The sequence below is a fragment of the Prionailurus viverrinus genome, chromosome D4, assembly GCF_022837055.1.
Source record: "Prionailurus viverrinus isolate Anna chromosome D4, UM_Priviv_1.0, whole genome shotgun sequence".
Taxonomy (NCBI): Eukaryota; Metazoa; Chordata; class Mammalia; order Carnivora; family Felidae; genus Prionailurus; species Prionailurus viverrinus.
In genome coordinates this window covers 32,383,159-32,409,348 of record NC_062573.1, presented here as the reverse complement: position 1 = coordinate 32,409,348, position 26,190 = coordinate 32,383,159, and the positions used below count along the sequence as shown (strand labels likewise).

The 26,190-nt window shown below is 42.1% G+C and overlaps 1 protein-coding gene across 1 annotated transcript; it reads left to right on the top strand.

Moving 5' to 3' along the window:
• The first annotated feature begins 1,345 nt into the window (after positions 1 to 1,345).
• CHMP5 (charged multivesicular body protein 5) lies at positions 1,346 to 17,289 on the top strand. Its single transcript, XM_047831314.1, has 8 exons — positions 1,346 to 1,586; positions 2,368 to 2,472; positions 3,900 to 3,946; positions 5,984 to 6,077; positions 6,205 to 6,276; positions 11,213 to 11,321; positions 13,992 to 14,104; positions 16,586 to 17,289. The coding sequence occupies exons 1-8, from the start codon at positions 1,518 to 1,520 to the stop codon at positions 16,634 to 16,636; spliced, it is 660 nt and encodes a 219-aa protein (XP_047687270.1). The 5' UTR covers positions 1,346 to 1,517; the 3' UTR covers positions 16,637 to 17,289.
• Positions 17,290 to 26,190: the final 8,901 nt, after the last annotated feature.

Below are 26,190 nucleotides of genomic sequence, written 5' to 3'. Positions count from 1 at the left end.
CCCATGTCCTGGGCATATGCCTTGAGCCTGCACAACAGCCACATGAAGTCAGCAGGACAGGTGCTACCAATTCTACTTCACAGGGAAGAAACCAGATGCCTAGAAAAGAGACATCCCAAGGTCACTCAAAACTGAAGGATCTAGAATACTGGTCCCCAGATTCTGAGGCCCTGGGGTCTCCTCTAGTCCTGAGGAGACTTCATAGGTTCAGCTCTTGGGTGGACTTACTCTGTTTGGCTATCACCTCCAACAGTAGACAGACCCTAAGGGTTCCCAAGGCGTACGCTTGTAGCCACATCCCACTCAAACAACGGACGTAGGTTTAAACTCACCACACACACAGGTATCCAGACACACAGCAGTCATATACCACACGGCCAAACACAATTCTGATACAAAGACTCACAAGGACTGCCCAGGCACACACTAAGACATATAACCAGGACGACGACGTGAAGCACGTACATGGACGATAAGACAAAAGGCAAATGGCTTGAGACAAAATACACTGGCCCCTGGAAAGGTGTGCAGATACAAGACCCGCACAAAAAGCCGGTCCCAAACACAAACAAGACCTCACATTTCCAGACACTAGGACCAGCACAAGAACACACGCCTTTGGAGGACACGTGGCCAGACCCCCCAGGCTTTGGTGGACCGGCACGGAGCCCAGCCGGCACGAAGCCCACCCGGCCGTCTGCGCTCACTGTGGGTGACGGTCACGCTGAGGCCGCCTGTCGCCATTTCCTCGCTCCCGGCCACCTCTTCGCTCCCGGCCACCTCTTCACTCCCGGCCACCTCTTCGCTCCGGGTCACCTCTTCGCTCCGGGCCGAGCGAGTCCGCACTTTCTTCACCCGCGGCCTGCGAGCGCCGGTGGCGGCGCCCCTGGTGGATCCGGCATGCCCGCGGGCCGCACTCCGGACGGATGATCGCTGAGAGGGAGGCGGACCGCGCTCGGCCGGGGGCACCGACTGGCGCGGCTCCCGGCCCGGCCGAGGGGCGCGCCGCCGGGGACCCAGCCGCTCCCGGTCGCCTCGCGGTCTCCGCGCGCCACCGCGCTCCGCCAGACCCGCGCTAGTTGACCACCCAGCGGTGGGAGAGGAGCTTGGCGCCTTGCAACCCCGCGCCGCTGCTTCCCTGCCCCGCCCCGCCCCGGCCCGGCCCGGCCAGGCCCAGCGGGCCTACCGGCCCCGCCCCTTGGAGCAGGCCCGGCTGAACACTGCCAAAGCAGCTTCGGCCCCACCCACTCAGCCGAGGTCCCGCCCCACTCACTTGAAGCCACGCCCACGCCCTTCACTGTGGCCACGCCCCTGCTGACTCTCTGCACCCTCCAACCTCCGGGAGCTCTCCTTCCCCGGAAGGCCGAGCTGAAAACCCGGAAAAAGAATCGGGAAACTGCAATAGGCACATTGCGCTTGCGCAAGGCGGGGCAGGAAGTCAAGGCGGAGGCGGCGGTGATTCTACTTCCGTTTCTAGTTTTGCTCTAGTGTTTGGGTTTTCTTCGCGGCCGCCCAAGATGAACCGATTCTTCGGAAAAGCGAAACCCAAGGCTCCGCCGCCCAGCCTGACTGACTGCATTGGCACGGTGGGCACTCGACCACGGATAACTAGGCTGAGGGACTCTGACATTACCGACCCCGCCCACCCTGGGCTCCCGGCTCCTACTCCTCCATTCCGTTCCTGGTTCCGGACACCTCGGCCCTCACCACCACACCTTCATTCCTGTTACCCAGGGTCATTCCTGACGCCACAAACCAGGGATTCCTAAGCCATCAGTGTCTCCCCCTACTTGCACCCAACTCCTTCTGAGGCCCACTGCCGTGTTTACTTGCTCTTTCCTTCTCCTCCTACCCCAACCAGCCATTAGGCCCACATCCTTCCCACTTCAGTCCTAACCTTTACCCCTCATTTATTCTCATCCCTCTCCCACATCAGGACCCTCAACGTGATATCCTGGGTCCACATATCTTTACCCCGGTCCTGGATTTTAATAACAGCAAATTCAGAACTCTGGCCTCTCACATTAAGCCTCCTCCCTTTATCTAAGCAAATAGCATTAGCGCTACAGCCCTGGCCTGTTTAACACACCTTCTGGTTGAGCTCCCAGCCTGACTAGTCTCCAATTGTAGGGGAATGTCAACTCAACCCAGTGATTTTCAATTATTTTTCTATTCAAACACACTTGAGAAGGGTCCTGGAATATGTGAATCTGAGGGGTGGAGTATAGTTTATAAAAGCCCCCCCCCCCCCCAGTGTTTCTGACTGGAAATGTCCGCCTGGTCAGGAACCACTGTTTCCCACCCTTCTTCCCTCTCCTGCCTCTTCTCATGTAAGTATATTGTGATAATTACCACTGTTTCTTTAAGGTGGACAGCAGGGCAGAATCTATTGACAAGAAGATTTCTCGACTGGATGCTGAGCTAGTGAAGTATAAGGATCAGATCAAGAAGATGAGAGAGGGTCCTGCCAAGGTAAGGGAGGTGGCAGCTGCAAAAGGCTCTGGGACAGATTAATTTGAGCACCTGTGGAAATAGGGCCCAGCAGTAAGGGCTGGTGAGAGATAGAGAAGACATGCTCACAATCTGGTAAAGAGAAAATATGTGACAGTGTATCCTTCAGGGAGGGGAGTTTGCAGCCTGATAGGAGAGGAAGGCTGGGGTTTAGCCTGGTGGAGAGAAAGTGCTGACCACACGTCCAGAATCATGTACATGGGAATTAACATATTTTACTGAGAAGGTGGCAATCTGGAGAGTAGAGCTGGGACATGCTCAGAACTATGAGCCATGCTGGTCAAGTTAGGTGTGTATAATAGACTGGTTAAGGAATGGTATGCTGGGAAAAAGTACTGAACTAGGTAGGCATCTGGAGACCAGTGTTCTATTAGTAACACCATCACTATCTACTAGCTGTGACCGTCATAAAGTCACTTAATATCTTGCTTTCCTCTTCTGTTGTTAGAAACATAGATTACTATATTTAAGTGCTTGGACTGTGGATATAGAACTACCTACTTTTTTCCCGTTTCTGTAACTTATTAACTATTTGAGCTAGGACAAGTTATTTAGTGTTACTGAACATCAGTTTCTCTGTCTATAAAATGGGGATAATATACTTTATAGTGTGAGCATTTTGTGTACTCACGAAGTAATTGGTGTGACCTACATAGCACTGTTTCTCCTACATAGAAACATTATTTGTGAGATAATATCTGCTTTTCCTTCTTCATTGGAGGAACAAAAAGATTTATGAAGCAGTATAGAAAGGAAAATGACAAGAGGCTTTTCTCAGCCATCTTAGTTGGATGGCATGGAATGAAGAGTGACCAGAGGCAGGAAAGCTCATCTGGACTTGCGATGAAAGCCTAAGCCCTGGTAGCAGTCATGAAAATGACAGGAAAGTAATCAGTTGGAAAGTAAGTTCTGAAAATCAGTAACAAGATGACTGCATGTAGAGACAACAGAGAGGAAAGGTAAGGTTGATTTAAAGATTCTTAATCTAGAGAAGTGAGGGATTGGTGGGACCATTGTTAGTTATTTACAAGGTGAGAACAGGTTGAGGAGTTTGGGCATGTTGAGTTTGAATGGATAGCAGGATGTCCAAGTTAGGAATCTCCATAAGGCAACTGGGTATACAAAATAGGCACTATTGGGGATGGCCATGGAGATAATATGCAGTAGGAAAAGGGAATATAATTCTGTACCCTGAGATGTGGGATGCAAAGACAGATGAGTTGAGACTTAAAGACTGTGTTTGGGAAGTGAGGAAGAGTCCAGGAGCCACCATGTCTGCAACTTTGAAGAAGAGAGTAGTAGATATGTAAGTCTGAGGATATGGGAGATTTCTTTTACTATATGTGTGTTTTCTTCTTCTTTTCATTAATATCTGTTTCTCTCCCCAGAATATGGTCAAACAGAAAGCCTTGAGGGTTTTAAAGCAAAAGCGGATGTAAGTTATAAGTGTAACCTCCTTTCCTCCAGCACTGTCCATCTAGACAGAATTTTTTGCTATGGTAGATGTTCTATATATGCGCTGTTCAGTACAGTAGCTCTTAGCCACATATGGCTATTGAGCGCTTGAAATGTGGCTAGTGTGACCAAGGAATTGAAGTTTTAATTTTATTTAATTTTAACAATTTAGGTAGCTATATGTGGCTAAGTGGCTTCTGTATTGGACTACCCAGATCTATAGGGTTCTCCCATTATGTATTTAATTAGAGTATGCCTTTTTATTTATTTATTTTTTGTAAAATTGAGGATCCTGAATATTTGTTCCCTCCCACTAGAATAGATTTAAGGGTCCTGAATTTATTTTAGGTAACTATGTCTCCGTGTCTGAGCAGAAGCCAGATAGCATCTTTGATGCTTACCCTTGTGGGCTGTCCAACTGATGAGACCTTCTGCAGGATTGTAGGGGTCAGATGTAATTAGCTAATAAGGAACTAGAAAGGTTGTTGATATCTCTGTTTTTATTTTTAAAATGCTTTTTTATCAGATACCACCTTTTAGATTAGACAAAATTGGAAAAAAATTATAATGCCTAACATGGTGGTGAGAGTGGTAAAAACTATTCCCTTCTTAGGTAGCCTACAGTGTTTAAGTAATACGTATTCATTATACATGCTTGGAAAATACAAAAACATGAACAGAAGAAAAGAACATTTACATAGATTCCTACTATCAGAATTAACCATTTTTAGAATGATGATTTCTTAGTTTCTTTTCTCTGCTCGTGCACATATGGTATATGTGCATATGGCTTTTTAGAAGAAAAATTGTGTATATATAGGTTGTCCTTCTCCATCATGAGCAGTTCTCTCCTTTTCAATGTTTTTTAAGAATGATACACTTTTTTTGGGGCGCCTGGGTGGCGCAGTCGGTTAAGCGTCCGACTTCAGCCAGGTCACGATCTCGTGGTCCGGGAGTTCGAGCCCCGCGTCAGGCTCTGGGCTGATGGCTCAGAGCCTGGAGCCTGTTTCCGATTCTGTGTCTCCCTCTCTCTCTGCCCCTCCCCCGTTCATGCTCTGTCTCTCTCTGTCCCAAAAATAAATAAACATTGAAAAAAAAAAAAATTTAAAAGAATGATACACTTTTTAACAGGCTGGTGATATTCCACCACCATTTGCCCACACCATGAATTGACCAATTTTCTGCTGGTTGGATAGTTAGATGGTTTCCTGATGTTGTATAAAGACCATAGTGACATAAGTCTTTGAAGTAGTATTATACTTTGATATAAAACTTTATTTTTTAAAAAAAGAACATATTTTGAGCACCAGGCATTATATCAGGCCAGATGGATTGCCTAATCATGGATATAAGATTAGTCAAATACAATACCTATCCTCAAGGAGTTCAGTCTGCTAGAAAAACAGTTTAGTTATATGTATGAAGAGCTTAAAAATAGTCTCCCCCTTTGCCCCAAGAGTTCTCCTTCTGGGAATTTATTGCAGGAAATCATTTGAAACATTGTAAAGACACATTAAATAGTATATAGTAACATAGAAAACAGCAAAAGCTGTAATATTAAGGGGAAAATTAGTCTTATAACTAAGATACAAAGACAGAAGACTGGAGGGGTACATCATGATGCTTGTGTTAGAGTGATTAAATGGTTTTTGCCAATTTTTCTGTGTATTTTTTGTAATTTTTTTAAAGTCTATTTATTTATTTTGAGAGAGAGACAGAGCGCACATGGGAAAGGGCAGAGAGAAAGAGGGAGAGAGAATCCCAAGCAGGCCCTGTGCCGCCAGCACAGAGCCCAACACGAGGCTCAGTCCCATGATTGTGAGATCATGACCTGAGCTTTGTGAGATCATGACCTGAGCTGAAACCAAGAGTCGGACGCTAAACTGAGCCACCCAGATGCCCCTAAAGTTTTTTGTTTTTTTTTTTTAAAGGAAATACTTATTTAGTGTTAGAGATACTTTCTTCCTGAGGATTTCTGTCTGGCTCACATTTACCATTCTTAATTGATTCTGAAAAGGTATGAGCAGCAACGGGACAATCTCGCCCAACAGTCATTTAACATGGAACAAGCCAATTACACCATCCAGTCATTGAAGGACACCAAGACCACGGTACTTCCATTGCACCTTTTCCCATGATTTTTTTTTTAACTGTTGTGTTCTTTTCCCATAGTATTTAAAAGACCATTTCACTAGCATGGCTTTTTAAAACATGGTGTTCTCTCTTACCCTTTTCTAGGTTGATGCTATGAAACTGGGAGTAAAGGAAATGAAGAAAGCATACAAGCAAGTGAAAATTGACCAGATTGAGGTGAGATGTATGCTAGTTTCTGTAAGAATGTAGTGTAGTAGATTTGGAAAGAATCCAAATGAATGTGAATGTAATGGGAAGAACACAGAAGACAGATTGAATCTTGGGCTTGACATTTACTAATAGAGTAACTTTGGGGTAGGGTACCAAATGTGTCTGTTTCCTTGTTAACACCAGGATCCTAATGCCACATACAGTTATTATGAGGATGAAATAAATGAGCTGGTGTGTCTACATACATAATATCTAGAATATAATAGGCACTCAGTAAATAAGCCCCCAGTTTCCTGTTACTTCTGACTCACTTAATGATTTTGAGTCTGTTTCCACAATTGTAAAGTAGTGATGTTGCTGTCCATCTCCCAGGATGGTCACAAGTGTTGCTGTCCATCTCCCAGGATGGTCACAAGTGTTAATGAGGCTATATAAGTCAGGTGCTTAACACATTTTCTGGAGTAGAGCTGGTTCCTTTTGCTAGTAATTCTCTTTAGATTTTTAATAATAATGTCATTAGGCTCTTAAAATTAACATGTCTTTTGAGATCGTGCTTTGGCTGGGAGGTGAGCCCTAAGCACTCCTCTCACTTCTCTCAGGGGAACAGCCCAGATGGCGAGTAGGGATAGCAGAGGGAGTGAGTGGTGATTGGCCAGAGGAAAGAGGCTACCTTTCTGCAAGTACAGTGGTGGTCTTTACTTCTATCCCTGAGTAGAATGTCTCTTTGTATGAGAGCAGGGACTTGATTTTTTCACTGTTATATCCCATACCTTGAACAATGCCTGGCTGTAGTTGGTGCTCAGAAAGTTTCTATGATTGCTGAGCAAATGAACAAGAGACTATTAAAGGAGCTAAAGCAGTTGCCTGATTCAAGCAACATTTGTTGGTTGAGTACTTACTGACTTCCTGGCATCTTGCTACATCTGAAGAGGTATTCTCTGAGAGTGCTGATCTACAGTACAAGTAAGGACATTCCTCCTCTTTTTTCATGCACCCCTCCTTACACTGCCTGTGGCTTTCTCTCTTATCCTCCACCAGTCTCTGCTTACAGAGTTAAGCTCAGTGAAATCTTCCCAGACGTTTACTAAGAAAAGTGTTCCATGTATGTTTGTCTTATTTGTACAATGCTATTTGGTAATATAATGCAGTTGAATTTTATATTCTGTTTATAGGGTTCCTTATGTTTTAATGAGAGCTCTTTACTATAAACAAAATAGAAACTGGAATTTTTCTGTTGTTGTTTTTGTTTTGTTTTCTGTTTTGTTTTGTCTCTCCATCTTTTACTTGTAGTTGCCTGTCTCGTTCCCTATCTAATTATCCTTTTCCTGTCTCCTAGTAGATTTGCCCACATGGCAGGTAGAGAGCTCCTTTCTCTCCCTTTTGGTGTGTGCCTCTGTCTGTGTCTGTCTCTGGCTGGACTATATATTTTGAATTTCATTTGTTTTCCTAAAATACTTTATAAAACATTTTCACTGTTTGATAGCTCTCACTCATTCTTTTGTATTTTACCCATGTGTATGTGTGTTCCTCTGTTTCTAGCCTTCTATTTTTCAGTTTCTGCATATCAAGTCTAGTGCTTGTATTTGTATTATTTTTGTGTTGCTTATCCATTATTAAGCCTGTTAATTCTTTGTGTGCTAATTAGTGTGTGTGTGTCTTTCATAAAGTCTATTGCTAGGAATCCTATTCATAAATGACTTGAGGAGACTTGTGTTGATATGTGATAGCATGGCAGAGCTTGACCTAACTACTTTGTGTTTTCACTCTTTTTAATTTCAGCCAGCGCTTCTCTGTACAGCAGAATGTTACATGTGTACAGCATAGTAGTTTGGCACTTGAAAATACAGCATAGTGCTTTCTTTTTTAAAAAAGTTTTTTTTGGGGCGCCTGGGTGGCGCAGTCGGTTAAGCGTCCGACTTCAGCCAGGTCACGATCTCGCGGTCCATGAGTTCGAGCCCCGCGTCAGGCTCTGGGCTGATGGCTCAGAGCCTGGAGCCTGTTTCCGATTCTGTGTCTTCCTCTCTCTCTGCCCCTCCCCCGTTCATGCTCTGTCTCTCTCTGTCCCAAAAATAAATAAAAACGTTCAAATAAATAAATATTAAAAAAATTTTTTTAAGTGTTTTTCATTTTACTGTCTCCCTCACCTTTTTTTTTTTTTTTAATGTTTATTTATTTTTGAGAGATAGAGACCGCATGAGCAGGGGAGGGGCAGAGAGAGAGACGTAGAACATGAAGCAGGCTCCAGGCTCTGAGCTATCAGCACAGAGCCTGACGCGGGGCTCGAACTCACAAACTGTGAGATCATGACCTGAGCCGAAGTCAGACGCTTAACCAATGGAGCCACCCAGGTGCCCTGTCACGTTTTTTTTTCTTCTAATGTTTATGAGAGAGAGAGAGAGAGAGAGAGAGCAAGCACGAGCAGGGGAGGGGCAGAGAGAGAGGGAGACACCGAATCTGAAGCGGGCTCCAGTCTCTGAGCTCTGAGCTCAGAGCCCAACACAGGGCTCGAACCCATGAACCCCAAGATCATGAGCTGAGCTGAAGTCGGACACCTAATCTACTGAGGCACCCAGGTGCCTCTGTCTTCCTCACCTTTAAATGGAAAAACAAACCTCCAATTTGTGGGCCAAGAGGAGTTTTTCAAATGTTTTGCATTGCTTTAAAAATTCTGAAGGATAGGGGCGCCTGGGTGGCGCAGTCGGTTAAGCGTCCGACTTCAGCCAGGTCACGATCTTGTGGTCAGTGAGTTCGAGCCCCGCGTCGGGCTCTGGGATGATGGCTCAGAGCCTGGAGCCTGCTTCCGATTCTGTGTCTCCCTCTCTCTCTGCCCCTCCCCCATTCGTGCTCTGTCTCTCTCTGTCCCAAAAATAAATAAACGTTGAAAAAAAAAATTTTTTTTAAAAAAAAAAAAATTCTGAAGGATAAGGGTCCCTAGGTGGCTCAGTTGCTTGTGTCCAACTTCAACTCAGGTCATGATCTCGTGGTTTGTGGGTTCGAGCCCCGCATCAGGCTCTGTGCTGATGGCTCAGAGCCTGGACCCTGCTTTGGATTGTGTGTGTGTGTGTGTGTGTGTGTGTGTGTGTGTGTGTGTGTGTGTCTGCCCCTCCCCCACTCTCACTCTGTCTCTCTCAAAAATAAATAAACATTAAAACAAATTTTAAAAAATTCTGAAGGATAAATGGTGCTGGTTTGGACTTTCTGCATTATCAACAATACTCTCTTTCCTCTCTGTGGAATTTTCAGCATATAGCGAGCATATTGTTGCTCTGCACATCCTTAACACAATGGAAGACATATAGTATTAAGTGCTTAGTGTTTTACATGTATTACTGTGATAAATCCTTTAATAATCCTATGAGGTATGGCTATTAATAATCTTATTTTATGGACAAGGACATTAAGGCTTAGAGGCTTTATTTCTCATTGAGTAAGGCAAGATTTGAGCTTCAGAGTCTGTGCTCCTAGCCATTATATTAACTGCCCTTTATTATGCTGTAGCACTTCTCAGGTTGCTTTTTACATTATTCCTGGCTTTGTAGTCTTCTAGCTAATCACAGGTAGATCATTCACAGATGACTTATGCTCTCAGTCAATTATTTTCACCAGCCTGGTCTTGGATATCAAGCCTATCCTGATTCCATTTCTGTTTCTCCATCCAGGGTTGGCTCAGTATAACTTTTTGTACCACCTAGTTGTTTCCACTGTTGTCTTTTTTCCCTACACAGTATAGTCCATCTTTGGCTGCCTTAAGAAGATTAATTTGCTTGTCTCTATTACCTCCTTTTCTCCATAAACTAGAAAAATGTTGATAGTGTGGAGGCTGAATTTAGTGTTTTATGTAAACTTTCTGTAATGACAGACTAATGGGCATCTGTTCTTGCAGTAGGACTTTGGATTTCCCTGAAGCACCTTAAATTCAAATGCAAGATCACCAATTTAATTCTTTTCTTTTTTTAAAATTTTTTACATTTATTTATTTTTGAGAGAGTGAGACAAGGTGAGAGTGGGGGAGGGGCAGAGAGAGAGGGAGATACAGGGTCAGAAGCAGGCTCCAGGCTCTGAGCTGTCAGCACAGAGCCCGATGGGGGGCTCGAACCCACAGACTGTGAGATCATGACCTCAGCTGAAGTCAGACGCTCAACCGACCGAGCCACCCAGGCGCCCCTCTTTTCTTTTTTTTTTAAGGTTTTTTTTTTCAGTTATCTTTACACCTAGCATGGGGCTCAAGCCCATGACCCCAAGATCAAGAGTCACACGCTCTTCAGACTGAACCAGCCAGGTGCCCCAATTTAATTCTTCCTTAATTTTGAGTTTACATTTTATCACCAAAAAGGAGGATTATGTGGTCATTGCCATTCACGGTTATTGTTATGGGACTCTTCAGTTTTGTGATTTTTAAATAATTCATTAGGGGCGCCTGGGTGGCGCAGTTGGTTAAGCATCCAACTTCAGCCAGGTCACAATCTCGCGGTCCGTGAGTTCGAGCCCCGCGTCAAGATCTGGGCTGATGGCTCAGAGCCTGGAGCCTGTTTCCGATTCTGTGTCTCCCCTCTCTCTCTGCCCCTCCCCCGTTCATGCTCTGTCTCTCTCTGTCCCAAAAATAAATAAACGTTGAAAAAAAAAATTAAAAAAAAAATAAATAAATAAATAATTCATTAAGCTCTTTTATATTTTTAATTGGAAGGGGCATTCAGGAGTTATTCAGACCTGTACTTTACAGGAGCACCTGGTCAGTTGTTGACTAAAAGCATTCAGTAGGCAAGGACTGAGTTAAGGGTAGGGAACTAACAATTGTTGAAAACTGGTATGTGCTCGCCATTTTGTATACGTTATCTTTTTAAAAATCACTTGCTTCTGAGATTCAGAGGAGAGAGTGGAGTGAGGGTTAGTTAGAGGAAAATAGTAAAAAATTAATGAAAACTGTCATATACATTTCTACAAGGATTTACAAGACCAGCTAGAAGATATGATGGAAGATGCCAGTGAAATCCAAGAAGCACTGAGCCGTAGTTATGGCACCCCAGAATTAGACGAAGATGACCTGGAAGCAGGTATGTTATGGGAAAAGCAGTTGGGAAAAAAAAGTTTTAGAGTCTGAAAGGAGCAACTTCCTGGGACCTTTTCCCAAATGCTAGAGAAAATTCCAGTGAAGGTTCTGTGAGAGTTAGTTTATGGTACGGTCTCTGGGCAAAGAGCTTATGAAGCTGGCATGTCAGATGTGCATGATCCACTAACAACTCTTGGATAGATAAGCTCTGGAGGAAAATATGGGCAAAAGTGTCTGCTGACCTGGTGCTTGGTATCTAAGCACCTGCCATTTTCCTTTTGATTTTGCTCTCCCTATTTTTGGAGTCCTCTCCCTCAGAACAACAAAGCAGATCAAGAAACAGTCACTGGCAAGTACTTCGTGTGCATCTACCATAGGCCAGGTACTATGTTAGGTGCTAGGAATTCAACATTGAAGAAGGCAAATATGGTCCCTGCATTTATGAAGCTTCCATCACCAGGGGTAAGAAACTTACTTCAAGTGATTAATTACAAGAGCACAAACTGTTGGGAAGGAGAAGTGTGGGGTACCATGGAGCACATAGCTGGGGAATCTATCCTAGTTGGGAGTGGGCACAGGCATGGGTCCTGAAGGATGAGCAGGGGATAATAGGAAAAAAATGGGAGGGGTTGTTGCCTGGCCTCAGGGAGAGGAGCTTTGCCCAAAGAAATGAAAACACTAATTTGAAAAAAATACGTGCACCTTTATGTTTCTTGCAGCACTACTTTTAATAGCCAAGATATGGAAGCAGTCCCAAGTGTCCATCCATAGATGAATGGATAAAGATGTGGATACACATACACACACACACAGAATGGAATATTACCATCAAAAAGAGTGAAATCTTGGCATTTGCAACAATATGGATGGAACTAGAGGGTATTATGCTAAGTGAAATAAGTCAGAGAAAGACAAATACCATATGATTTCACTTATATGTGGAATTTAAGAAACAAAACCAAGGGGCGCCTGGGTGGCTCAGTCGGTTAAGCGGCCGACTTCGGCTCAGGTCATGATCTCGCAGTCCGTGAGTTCGAGCCCCGCGTCGGTCTCTGTGCTGACCGCTCAGAGCCTGGAGCCTGTAGCCTGTTTCGGATTCTGTGTCTCCCTCTCTCTCTGCCCCTCCCCCGTTCATGCTCTGTCTCTCTCTGTCTCAAAAATAAATAAACGTTAAAAAAAAATTAAAAAAAAAAAAAGAAACAAAACCAAGAAAAAAGAGATAAACGGACTATTAACTATAGAGAACAAACTGCTAGAGGGGAGGTAGGTGGGGGACAGGCGAAATTGGTGATGGGGGTAAGAGTACGTTTATCATGATGAGCCTGAGTAATGTACAGAATTGTTGAATTACTATATTGTACACCTGAAGTGAATATAACACTGTGTGTTAATTATACTGGAATTTAAAAAATAAATAAAATTTTAAAGAAAAGATGATAGCGACTAAGGTGATAGTAGCAGAAACAGAAAAGTGGATGTGGAAGGAGGGGAGGTCAAGAATGTTTGTCGGGGGCACCTGGGTGGCACAGTTAAGTGTCTGACTCTTGATCTCGGCTCAGGTCATGATCTTGCGGTTTGTGAGATCCAGCCCTGCATCAGGCCTTGCTCTGATGGTGTGGAACCTGCTTGAGATTCTGTCTCTCTGTCTCTCTGCCCCTCCCCCACTTCTCTCTCTCTCTCTCTCTCTCTCTCTCTCTCTCAAAATAAATAAATAAAACATTAAAAAAAAATGTCTGTCAGTGTCTAGCATGAGTAACTAGGTAGATGGCAGAACCACCTCACACTGGATTTTCTGTCACATGATTCCCATCTCAGTTCTTCTCCTCCTCCTCTTCTCCTTCTCCTCCTCTCTCTCCCCCCTCCCTTCCTCTCACCCCCTCCCTTCTTTCTCCCATTCTGTTTTTGCCTAGAACCTTTTTTTTTTCACATTCATTTCTTTATTTTATTTCCCATCCTGAGTTTCCTGCTATGTCTCTATCTGCTATTGTCATTCCTCCTGGTCACTTCCAACTCACTTTACCATAGACATATTTTTAAAGCTTGATTTCATGTGATGGTCACTCAGTATGCAACAATTTCATGCCTCCTTTCACTGCCTTCTCTCGAGCTCATCAGTAACTGAGAGAGAATTTTTTACATCTGTTATTGTCCAGATTTTCTAATTTGAATTGGCCAACTGGTAGCTATATATAGACTCTTCTCATGAAGACTAGGGCTTTGTAAACCTGTGGGGAATGGTTGTTTTGTTTTACTTTGATTTGTGTTTTTCATAGATTCTACCACATCAGTTCCCTTGAAAATTTCTTAAGATGGTCATCTTTTATTTTGAAAATAGAGATTAATAATCCTTTCCCCCCAAGCACCTGGGTGGCTCAGTCCATTGAGTGTCCAACTTTGGCTCCAGTCATGATCTCACAGTTCTTGAATTTGAGCCCCTCATTGGGCTCACTACTGTCAGCTCACAGCCTGCTTCAAATCCTCTGTCCCTTTCTCTCTGCCCCTCCCCTGCTTGTATTCTGTCAAAAATAAATAAAACATTTTTTAAAAATTAAAAAAAATCCTTTTCCCTTTGTTTTGAAATTCATGTCTCATAATAATTTGGCTAACTTTCTTAACATTAGCTGCCAGTTTTCTTGCATAACTGTTTTTGAAATGTCAACTGTTTCAATCTCAGAGTTGGATGCACTGGGTGACGAGCTTCTGGCTGATGAAGACAGTTCTTACTTGGATGAAGCGGCATCTGCACCTGCAATTCCAGAAGGCGTTCCCACTGACACAAAGAATAAGGTGAAAGCTTTTTCTCTTTATGTTTGCTATGCAAAATGGTTAAGGTTTTATGCTTGATCCCAATTTGGGAATCTACAAGGTAGTCTTAAGTTTGAACGGGGAAAGAACATGCTAGTCATTGTTTTGGGACCTCTTGAAAGTCTAGTTTTCTTGCATTGGACTGTGGACAGGCCGAGTACGTAGTGTCACTGAGGCCCAGGAATTACCCTTGTGAGCTTGCACTGGGTGCCATTTCTAGGTTTCAGACAGTATTTCCTGGAAAAGCATTACCAACACATTCATGAACCATGCTGGGCAGCAGTGTGAAAGAAAGTTCTATCTCCATACACACTGCTTAATTGTAGGGTGGACTTTTTTTTTTCTTTTTGAGCAGCAGGCAAAAGTTCATTAGAGTCTAAAATCAGAAAGGAAGAATAGTATGAAAGCTCTCTTTACAGAGAGAGTATATTCAAAAGGGAATGCTCCAGGTGGATTTTTTTAAATAGGGATTAATAATTTAAGTATAAAACTTAATGTTGAAAGTTTCTCATTAACAACGTAAAGAATCAGGACACCTGGGTTTAAGTCTCAGTCCTGCCACTAACTCCCTATGAGACCTTGACAAATCACTTAATTGTTGTGAACTTTTCTGATCCTTACATCTGTAAAATGCAGATAATTACAATTATCTTACATAATTGTTATGTAGAACAAGTTAGATCTTGTATGTAAAAGGACTTCGCACTGAAAGCCCCGTCCAAAGCTACACAGTTGTCATTATTATAAACAGATAAAATTTTGTTGCTTATGAAATCCTGTTCACTCCATCTTAGTTCCTGGTGTAATGTGTCATTTTTTTCTCTTGCCATTTTTTCTGTTTGCCTTATCTCCTTGTTGTTTGCTTTATCTCCCAATGGGCACGTTCAGTGTGCACAGTCCTTGAGTGAGAGCCAGTTTCAGCTCTGCCTTTGTTTACTGTATGACTTGGAGCAAATTAGAAATTCTTGTTTTCTCTCAGAACCTTATCAGTTTTTCCTGCATGTGAAATGTGGGGAGCAAAAGGTGGGAAGTAGATCATTTCCAAGGTCCCTTATAGCTAATTTCTATGAATGTGCATCTTCCCCCTACCGTACCCTCCCTTCTTCCTTGAGTCTAGAGTAATCTTACTTTTCTCTACTGCTCATTCTACCCCACCCCTGTCTCTGGTCATTTCAGGGTTCCAGGTTTATAGGTTGCTTTTTCTCAGCTTACCTAAAATTATTTTTTTTAATTTTTTTAAGTTTATTCATTTCGAGAGAGACAGTATGAGCGGGAGGGGGCAGAGAGAGAGAGGGAGAGAGAGAATCCCAAGCAGACTCTGCACTGTCAGCGCAGAGCCCAAAACAGGGCTCAAACTCATGAAATACGAAATCATGACCTGAGCCAAAACCAAGAGTCAGCCGTTTAACCAACTGAGCCATCCAGGCACCCCTGAAATAATTTTTTTTTAATCTTTTATTTATTTTTGAGAGAGAGTACATGTAAGCAAGGAGGGGTGGGGGGTACAGAGGATCCAAAGCAGGCTCTGGACTGACAGCAGTGAGCCTGACAGCCAGTGAGCAGGGCTCACTCATGAACCATGAGATCATGACCTGAGTTGAAGTCAGACACTCAACCGATTGAGCCACCCAGTTGCCCCTACCTGAAATGATTTTTATTAACGCTACCCACCACAGCTTACCTTTTCAGTACCCTGAAGCATCTATGTTATTTCTACTTTTAGAAGGTCACAGATTCCTGCATTAAATGTGCCGTTGAGATATGGTTTCTTAATTGATAGTAGTATTGCTGTCTCTAAGTTTGTAGAAAAGTATGATATGGAAATAACTGCTTGTCCTGGGGCACTGCTCCTTTAAGGATTGGGAAGCTACAAACGATAATGGTTCACTTTAGAAATCAGAGTGAGGGGCGCCTGGGTGGCTCAGTCGGTTGAAGGTTGAACGGCTGGCTTCGGCTCAGGTCATGATCTCGCAGTCCGTGAGTTTGAGCCCCGCATCGGGCTCTGTGCTGACCGCTCAGAGCCTGGAGCCTGTTTCAGATTCTGTGTCTCCCTCTCTCTGCCCCTCCCCCATTCATGCTCTGTCTCTCTCTGTCTCAAAAATAAATGAATGTTAAAAAAAAAAAAATTTTAAAAAAAAAGAAATCAGAGTGAAAATGGGAATCTGGAGGCAAGGACTGACTCCTCATCCTTTCCACCCAGACCCTTCCTAGTTTACTCGTAAGTGTCTCTTGCTCTTTCACTCTTCCTTTGTGCTGCAAAGGACCACCCTGAGCTTTTCCAGTCCTTTCTTAGCTTATCACTTCACCCTTTATCTTTCATGAAAATGCTTTCTAATCTTCTCAGTGGGATTTTGGTGTTCACTGATTAAACACTGGGAAATGAATTTTGACTACTAAATACTTGTGATCATTTGTTTTATCAACTGAAAAACAGTGGCACTACACATTGCTTTCTTTTCACAGGATGGAGTCCTGGTGGATGAATTTGGATTACCACAGATCCCTGCTTCATAGACTTGCATCATTCAAATACATCGTGTAAAATAAACACATATTGTGGGACTAGGAAATATTTATCTTTCCGAATTTACCATAACAGATTTATGTTTCTTTCCTTTCTTCGAAGGAAAGGTTAATTATAGTGCTCTTTTATTTTTTTTCCATTAAGAGACTCATTGTTTGGGGGATGCTTTCTTCATACTAAATTTTTATGTCTTTTTTCTTATGAAAGACTAATGTACTTAAAAGTATCAGTGGCTATGTATGACTTGTTTTCCTTTATTAATAATAATTTGAAATAAAACCAAGGAAGTGGAATCTTTACATTCTAAGATAGTGTTAATTCCACAATCTCAAATTGATAAATTGATAAGACAAAGATGAGATTATTGGGACCGCTTATACTATGATTCAAAACCATTTTCTATTGTGGTATTATAGGTTGGTTAAAGTGGTAGCCTTTTTGATGGGTTTTATTGTGTCTTGTGAGTAATTCATTACTATGTCTGATATTGGAATGGAATTATCACTACTATATCATGAGTGGATATTTTGATTCTGTGGTTCCCTCAGTATTACAGCCTGACTTGTAATCAATAATGAATATTTCTTGATATTTAATGTGTACAGGACATTTATTTATACTCAATAAATATTTTTCAAAAGGATACAATTTTAATTATATCACTTCAGCCTAAAACCTCTAATACAGGAATAATATAATTTTAATGTTGATTCAGTCTAAAAATCAAACTTAACTGCTAGCATCAGAGGGAAGAATAAAGAACAATCCAGGCCTGGGCCCTCATCTACTGTCTAATAACTACTATGTAGCCTAGTCACTTCACTAACCTTCCTTATTAGTAAAATCATGCTCACTTCACAAGGCTTTTGTGATGAGTCATTGAGGTAATGGTCGTGAGTACAGTTGGCACTTAAACAATACAGGTTTAAACACGATCTACTTCTACATGGATTTTTTGCAGTACAGTATTGTAAATGTATTTTCTCCTTATGATTTTCTTATATTTTCTTTTTCCTCACTTTATTGTTTCTAATACATGTACAAAATATGAGTTAATTGTTTATGTTATTGGTAAGACTTTTGGTCAATAGTAGGCTATTAGTAGTTAAGTTTGGGGGGAGTTAAAAGATGCAGATTTTCAACTGTGCCCTATTCCCCATGTTGTTCAAGGGTTAACTATACTTTGCAGCTTGCTATTCTCATATGAAGGATTATTAACAACAAAAACAGAGGCTTCATTCTTTTCTTGGAAGGTGCCAGGAGTCCAAACTCCTGCCTAATTGCAGGGTCTTTAATGATTCATTCGTGCAGACTAATCTCACCCTCTCAAGAAGCTTTTGTACTATTCATCATTACTTTCTTGAAATCTTCCTTGGCCTCTCTATAATTTCTCATTCAGCTCTTTAAATATTTCTTTCATTATAGTTTCAATCTTGGACTTCCTCTCACCCTTTATATTCTCCTTGAAACATGTCACACCCAACATTTTATGTATTACCTATTGCTAAAGACTGAAAATAATTGTCACTAGTCTAGACCTCTTCATTCTTATTTTCAGTACTCGGCATTCCCAATGAAATGTCCCATCATTACCTAAAATCTGATATCTAAATTGAGCTTATTTTCTTGGGATTCACTCTCAGCAAACATTCCTGCTTTCTTTCTTGCCAATGTTATCAGTGCCCCATATATAGCCAATTGTAATGGGTGATAGTCTTCCAACTAGACCTTTTTAGTGCATTGGATACCCGTGATCAATCATTCTAACAAAATCTCTACTCCCTTGGTTTTTGTGACATTGCTTTCTGGTTTTCCTGTTCTTCTGACTATTCTAAGACTCCTTTCTGAAATCCTCATCGCTCTGAAACACTAACTAATGTTAGTGTTCTTAGGATTCTAACTTTTAGCTATCATACTTCTTTCTTTGATCACTTATATTTACTGAACTCAACTATTCTCATGACTTTACTGACCACTAAATCTATACTTCTATCCCAGATCTTGCCCCTGAGGTTCAGAATCCTATTCATACCCAGTTTTTTGCCTAAGAATTATTTGGATGTTCCAGAAGCCCACAAACACTTTGCATTCAAGTGGCCAAGGTAGCCATTACCTTTCCCTTAGACCTGAATCTCCTCCTCCTGTTTTCCCTGTCTCAGGTCATGGAATCATTATCCTCCATCCAAAACAGAAAGCTCTTGAGTTGTCCTTAATGCCTACATTTTGCCTCACTCTGCACATTCAGTTAATCATCAAACTCTGCTTTTAACTCTACATGTTTCTCAAATCCAACCCCTTCCCTCCTTTCCTCTTTCAACTTTCCTTAACCTAGACATCCATCCCATAATCTTTTGGAATTAATGACTTGCTATCTCTTCGTGCAGTTTCACTTCCTTGAATCCATTCATCACAGCTATACTTACCTTTCTAAAATACAAATCTGGGGGTGCCTGGGTGGCTCAGTCGGTTGAGCACTGACTTTGGCTCAGGTCACGATCCCACCGTTCCCCAGTTCGAGCCCCGTGTCAGGCTCTGTGCTGACAGCTCAGAGCCTGGAGCCTGAGTCAGATTCTATGTCTCCCTCTCTCTCTCTCTGCACTGCCCCCCCCCTCGTGCTCTGTCTCTCTCTCTCAAAAATAAATCAACATTAAAATACAAATCTGACCTAGTCACTACTTAATGTCTTTCATCGTTCCCTGACACCTCCAGCAAGGCATACAAAGCTGCCTGTGACTTGGTCCCTGCCTCTCTATAATGGTTTATTGCTTAGTCCTTTCAGAACAACATTCTTTTTTTTTTTTTTTTTTTTTTTTTTTTTTTTTTTTTACAGAACTGCCTCCCCAATTATAACTGTGTGATTATTGCAAAAATACCAATTAGAGACCAGGCTGTGCCTGTTGAAGTTCTTCCCTTGTATTTACTAAATGGAAACTAGGGGAAATGCTTTCTTCCCCCACCCCCTAAATTCTTTGTCAGTATGAGAAGCTTGAGATACTGAGTCTGGAGGGGAGCCAAGATGAGAGGCCGAATGAAAGAATCGTTATGGCACTGAGCCAAACCTCTGATCCTTGAGATTCCCAGAGTGCTCCAAGTCTCGGCAACTCTTCCTTTAATTCTGTGAACTGAGAATTCTGCCAATAAACCCCTTTATCTGCTTAAACTAGTTGGAGTTGGGTTCCTGTCACTTGCCAATAAGAATCCCAGAAATTTCTCTGCAGCTTCTTTGCTCTGTCCCGCTTTTCAATGTTAAATGCTGTAATAATTGCTTCCACTCCCCCCACATGCACCACAAAGTCGATTTTCTGCTTCTGACCAGTTTTCCTTTTCCTGAAGATTCCTTAACACTTTTATCATTCTGCTAATTCTTGCTGTACTGGGAAAAGAACTAAAGCCAGGACTTGGTCTATGTCAATCTTAGTGAATTTAAGGAAAATGGAGAAGATGAGTCCTGTGGCAAAGTCCCAGGCACAACATAGCCTCTGATAATCACTCCACCAGTAGCTGCCACCAGTCAGTATCTCTGTTCAGTATCTCACCTGTTAACCATTAGAAGCTGAATTGAGTACTGGTGGTATCCTTAGGTTGTAATCTATCAGCCCTGGAAGTTTAGCAAGGTCAAAGGAGATTGGAATGATCCAATGATATCATCTCCAAAGGAGATTGGAAAGATCCAGAGTTGAAAGAGGAAAAGAGAGGAGGGGTTGGACTTGAGAAACATGTAGAGTTAAAAGCAGGTCAGATTTGTATTTTAATGTTTATTTTTCAGAGACAGAGACAGAGCACAAGTGGGGAGGGGCACAGAGAGAGGGAGACACAGAATTTGAAAGAACGTAAAAGTTTGGCACTTCAACCTGTATTATCCATATACTATAGCTTTCCTTTTATATTTTCCTACCCTCCCCCCCCCCCCCATAGATTCTAATATAATGAATCTGAATATGGTGTGGGCACTTGGATTTTTAAAAGCTCCCCAGGTAGTTCTTATATGTAGCCAGAGCTAAGAACCACTGCCCTAGAATGCCTAATCAGTCTCAGTCTGTTTTCATGGACAGTCTGGGCTGTTGCCATCAATTTCTGCAATGGGAAGATAGGCATTGATTGCCCTAAGGCAGAGTTTTCATCCAGAGAAAAAGTTGGGAAGTAGTCCCTCCTCGTCTATTTTTGGGGAGAGTTTGTGAAGGATTGGTGTCAATTCTTTGAATGTATGGTAGAATTCACCAGTGAAGCCATCTGGGCCTGGGTTTTGTTGGAAGCTTTCTTATTACTAGTTAAATCTCTTTACTTGTTATATAGGTCTATTCAGATTTTCTGTTTTTCTTGAGTCCATTTTGCTAGTTTGTATATTTCTAGGAATTTTCCCATGTCATCTTAGTAATCTAATTTCTTAGTACAAAGCTTTTCATAGTATTCCCTTATAATTCTTTTTCTTTCTTTTTTTGGGGGGGGGGATGGAGCAGAGAGAGAGGGAGAGAATTTTTTCTTTAATGTTTATTATTATTATTTATTTATTTTTTGAGAGAGAGAGCACATGGGGAGGGGCAGAGAGAGAGGAGACCAGAGGATCTGAAGCAGGCTCTGCACTGGCAGCAGAGACCCTGATGGGCTCGAACCCACAAACTGTGAGATCATTATCTGAGCCGAAGTCAGATGCTCAATCAACTGAGCCACCCAGGCACCCCACTTTTTACTTCTTTAAAGTTTATAGTAATGTCCCCCTCTTTGATTCCTAATAATTTTTTTCTTTTTTCTTGTCAATCTAAGCTAAAAGACAATTTTTTCTTTTTGCTTGATGAATCACTTTGTTTTCTTGGATTTTTAAAATTTTCTTATTTTTATTTTATTTCTGCTCTAACCTTTATTGTTTCCTTCTACTTGTTTTGGTTTAGTTTGCTTTTCTTTTTCTAGTTTCTTAAGGTAGAAGATTAAGCTAAAGCTACTGATTTGAGGTCTGTCTCTTTTTATTAATAAACTTTATTTTTTGGAGCAGGTTTAGATTCACAGCAGAATTAAGAAGGTACAGAGAATTCCCACATATACCGTGTCCTCACACATGCACAGCCTCCTCCATTATTGACATTCCACACCACAGTGGTACATTTGTTGCAATACATGAACCCACATTGATACATTAATATCACCCAAGGTCCATTGTTTACAGTAGAGTTTACTTTTGGTGTACATTTTATGGGTTTTGACAATGTATCCACCACTGTATCATAGAGAACAGTTGCACTGCCCTAAAAAGCCTCTTTGCCTATTTTTCTTTCCCGTCCCCTAAGCCCTAGCAATTGTCTCCACAGTTTTGCATTTTCCAGAATGTCGTATAGTTGGAATCATACAGAATATAGCCTTTCAGATTGATTTCTTTCACTTAGTGATATGCATTTGTTTCCTCCATGTATTATTCATGGCTTGACAGCTCATTTCTTTTCAGTACTGAATAATATTCCAGTGTCTGGACTTTGTTTTTTAATGTTTATTTTGAGAGAGAGTGAGAGCAGGAAAGGGGCAGAGAATCCCAAGAATCCCGAGAGGATCCCAGAATCCCCTCTGTCAGCACAGAGCCTTACATGGGGCTCGAACCCACAAACCGTGAGATCACGACCTGAGCCGAAACCAAGAGTCAGACACTTAACTAACTGAGCCACCCAGGTGCCCCTGGACTTTTTAAATGCAAGTAGTTATAGCTATAAATTTCCATCTGAATACCACTTTTATTGCTTGTCATACATTTTGGTATGTTGTATGAAATACTGTTTGTATAGGGAGGGCAAGATAATTGTTTACTTACTTCATTTACAAGTTTTGAAAATAACATTTTCCCTAGTATGCCAGTTATGAATTATTGCTATTCAGTTCCAAATTTATCCTTTTTGCTTGCTCTGTGAAATGATGTGGACCCTTTTAAATATTTATCCAAGGGGTGCCCAGGTGGCTCAGTCAGTTGAGCATCCAACTTTGGCTCAAGTCATGATCTCGTGGTTCGTGAGTTCAAGCCCTGCATAGGGCTCATTGCTCTCAACGCAGAACCTGCTTCAGATCGTCTGTCCCCCTCTCTCTGCCTCCACCCCCCGCTTGTGCTTTCTAAAAAATAAACATTTAAAAAATATATCCTTTATCAGCTGGCAGATACTAAAATTTGTCAGTAGAGGGCACCAGAGAGATATCGCAGGAGGAAAAGGTTTTGTTTCCTGTTTCTACAGTTTGAGTTAGGCAGGCTTCTGTGCTACAGGCAGCTTCTCCAGTGTTTGGCTCCTGCAACATACAGAGCTTCTTCAGCCCCTGGCCTTTTCAGTTTCTGGTGGCCAACAGCCAGAAACTGCTCATGGCACCACCTCAGGTGGTTTATAGTAGAGTGCCTTTTCTGAGACATCTCCCCATGATTTACTTTCCCTAGCATCCTACATGGTAGATTTCTAGCAGCTTCTGCCATTGTAGCACCACACTGCTTCCTTGCCACCTAGTGAGCCACAGACACATCCTCTCTGAGAAGGTCCGCACCTCAGCTCTGAGGCGATCTTCAGTGGGCAGTCTATCTCAACCATAGAGGTAGTGGCTGTTCCTTATATTGCTAATTCTTTATTATTTTAGAGTTGTTTTTTTTTTTACTTCTTTACTAGTCAATTCCTTATTTCTCCAATCCTCTGTTATAGTTGATAAGTCTTTAAATAAATAAAACCTTCTCTGTTCAGATGACTGTGTGGTTCCTCTCTGAACTGGACCCAGACTAAAACATCAGGTAATTAAAAAAAAATTTTTTTTTTACATTTATTCATTTTTGAGAGACAGAGACAGAGCACAAGCAGGGGAGGGGCAGTGAGAGAGGGAGACACAGAATCTGAAGCAGGATCCAGGCTCAGAGCTGTCAGCAGAGCCCGATGCAGGGCTCAAACTCACAAACCGCACGATCACAACCTGAGCCAAAGTCAGACGTTTAACTGACTGAGCCACCAACATCAGGCAATTTCTTTTTTTTTTTTTTTAATTTTTTTTTTCAACGTTTATTTATTTTTGGGACAGAGAGAGACAGAGCATGAATGGGGGAGGGGCAGAGAGAGAGGGAGACACAGAATCGGAAACAGGCTCCAGGCTCTGAGCCATCAGCCCAGAGCCCGACGCGGGGCTCGAACTCCCGGACCGCGAGATCGTGACCTGGCTAAAGTCGGATGCTTAACCGACTGCGCCACCCAGGCACCCCAACATCAGGCAATTTCTAAAGGTGACAATATAGTTTGTTTGTTTGATGAGCTAATGTGTCAAAATTAAGGATTTATGTTCAGTAAAGTACAAAATTAATAGACAATGGAAGAGAAAACTGAAATGTCTAAAAATGATAAGGAATTGATATCTGCAATATATAAGAAACCATCAGCAAGAAAAATAAAGCAACCCCAATAGTAAAATGGGCAATGGGGGCACCTGGGTGGGTCAGTCAGTTAAGCATCTAACTTCAGCTCAGGTCGTGATCTCAGGGTTTGTGAGTTCAAGCCCTGAATCAGGCTAGCTGCTGCCAGCGTGGAGCCTGCTTCGGTTCTTCTGTCTCCCTCTCTCTGCTCCTCCCCTACTTGCACTCACTCTCTCTCAAAAATCAAAAAAAGAAAGAAAGAAAGAAAAATGGCCAACGGATGTAAATTTAAAAAGAAGAAACTAAAAACATCATTAAGAAATGTTCAGATTCATTAGTAATCAAGTGCAAATTAAAACTACAATAAGGTATCACATCACACCCGTCGGTATGGAAAAAGTTTGGAAGCTGGACACTGGTTATATTTCAAATATACCTCAGATCTGTCCTCTTCTCTCCATCTCATTTGCTGTCACTCTAGTCCAAGGCCACCATCATCTTCCGCATTAGTGTAATACAAAAATGTAACTGATCTACCCACTTCTATGCTTTCTCCCCCCACAATTCACTGTTTCCTTGGGTGGAAGAGAAATCTAAGTGTAGCTCAGATACCACTTCTTTGCTTAGAACCCTTCAATAACTTCTTACTGCACTTGGAATAAAATCCTTTATCATGGCCTGCAGGTGATCTGAGTGATCTCCTTACCTAACTCTTCAATTTCATACTGTGCCACTCTTCTTGCTTACTATTCTCCAGCAGATACTTCAACATCTTGAACACTTCAAGGTCTTTCCTTCTTCATACCCTCTGCACATACTATTCCTTCTCTCTGAATCCTCATGTAGCTAGCTAGCTCCTTCTCATCTTTCTTTCTCCTCAAAGATCCTGGCCACCTTTTCTGGAGCAGATCCCATTAAGTCTCTATCACTGTTACCCTGCCTATTTCTTTCATATGCTAACATATTTTGCTAACATATTTTGAAATTATTCTACAAGTTATTAATTTATAAATTATTTAGTTTTTAATTTCCTCTACTAGATAATGCACTTCATGAGGGTGGGGACCATGTTCGTCTTTTTCACCATCTACCTCCAGCACTTAAAGCAATGCCTAAGGACGTATTAAAACACGTGAATGGGGCTCCTGGGTAGCTCAGTGGGTTTAGGGTCCCACTCTTGATTTCAGCTCAGGTCATGATTCCAGGGTCATGGGATCCAGCCCCGGGTCAGCTCCATGCTGGTAAGATCCTCTCTCTCCCTCTGTTTCTCTCCCCCACTAGCACACTCTCTCTCTAAAATAAAATTTAAAAATCGTTTGTCTTTTGGCTAAGATCAAGTGTAAAAAAGCAAACAGAAAAACCCACATGTGAATTAATCTATTTCATGTTTTCTTTACAAATGCAGCTGCTTCACACTTAAACGTTATGTTCTAGTTAGTAATGCAACAACAAAACAAACTCCACACGCTCATTTAAAATTCTGTTACTTTCGGACCCCCTGAGTGTCTCAGTCCGTTGAGCATCTGAGCATCCAACTTAGGCTCAGGTCATGAGTTTTGAGCCCCGCAGCTGGCTCTGTGCTGATAGCTCAGAGCCTGAAGCCTGCTTCAGATTCTGTCTGTCTCTCTCTCTGCCCCTCCCTGTCTCTCTCTCAAAAATAAACATTAAAAAAATTTTTTTTTACTGCTGTTAATTTACAAATTATCAGCGCCTCCATACTTTCCTCTTTATGTTCAGTATCCATCTTATTTTATTGTCATCTGCCGGTTCAAGTCCTTTACCATTTCTAACACATGGTTTTTATATCGCTTTTTGGCTTAGAAGTTATCTAACTTCTTTGTAAGAGTTCTCTGTATATTAGCCTTGTTATCGTTTGTTTTGCACGTTATTTTCCCCCACATTCCCTTGCGACTACTTAGCAGGGTTTTGTTTTTTAACTTCAAACCTGAACTACTCTAGGTAAGAAGGTGACGTCTGAGTTGACTCCAGCAGGCCATGTGAAGTTGGTTGGGTGCCAGGGCAACAGAGCATGGTAGCAAGAGAGCACCGCGAATCTCAAAAAGAAAAACAATGACTACGCAAATTCCTGCACGCTCCCACACCCGGCGCGAGCTTTACTACCTACAGCCAGGACTGTAGGCCGGCGCCTGGCGCTTGTGTCTGACGTCACCGACGTACCGCACAGTTCACTCAGGCAGC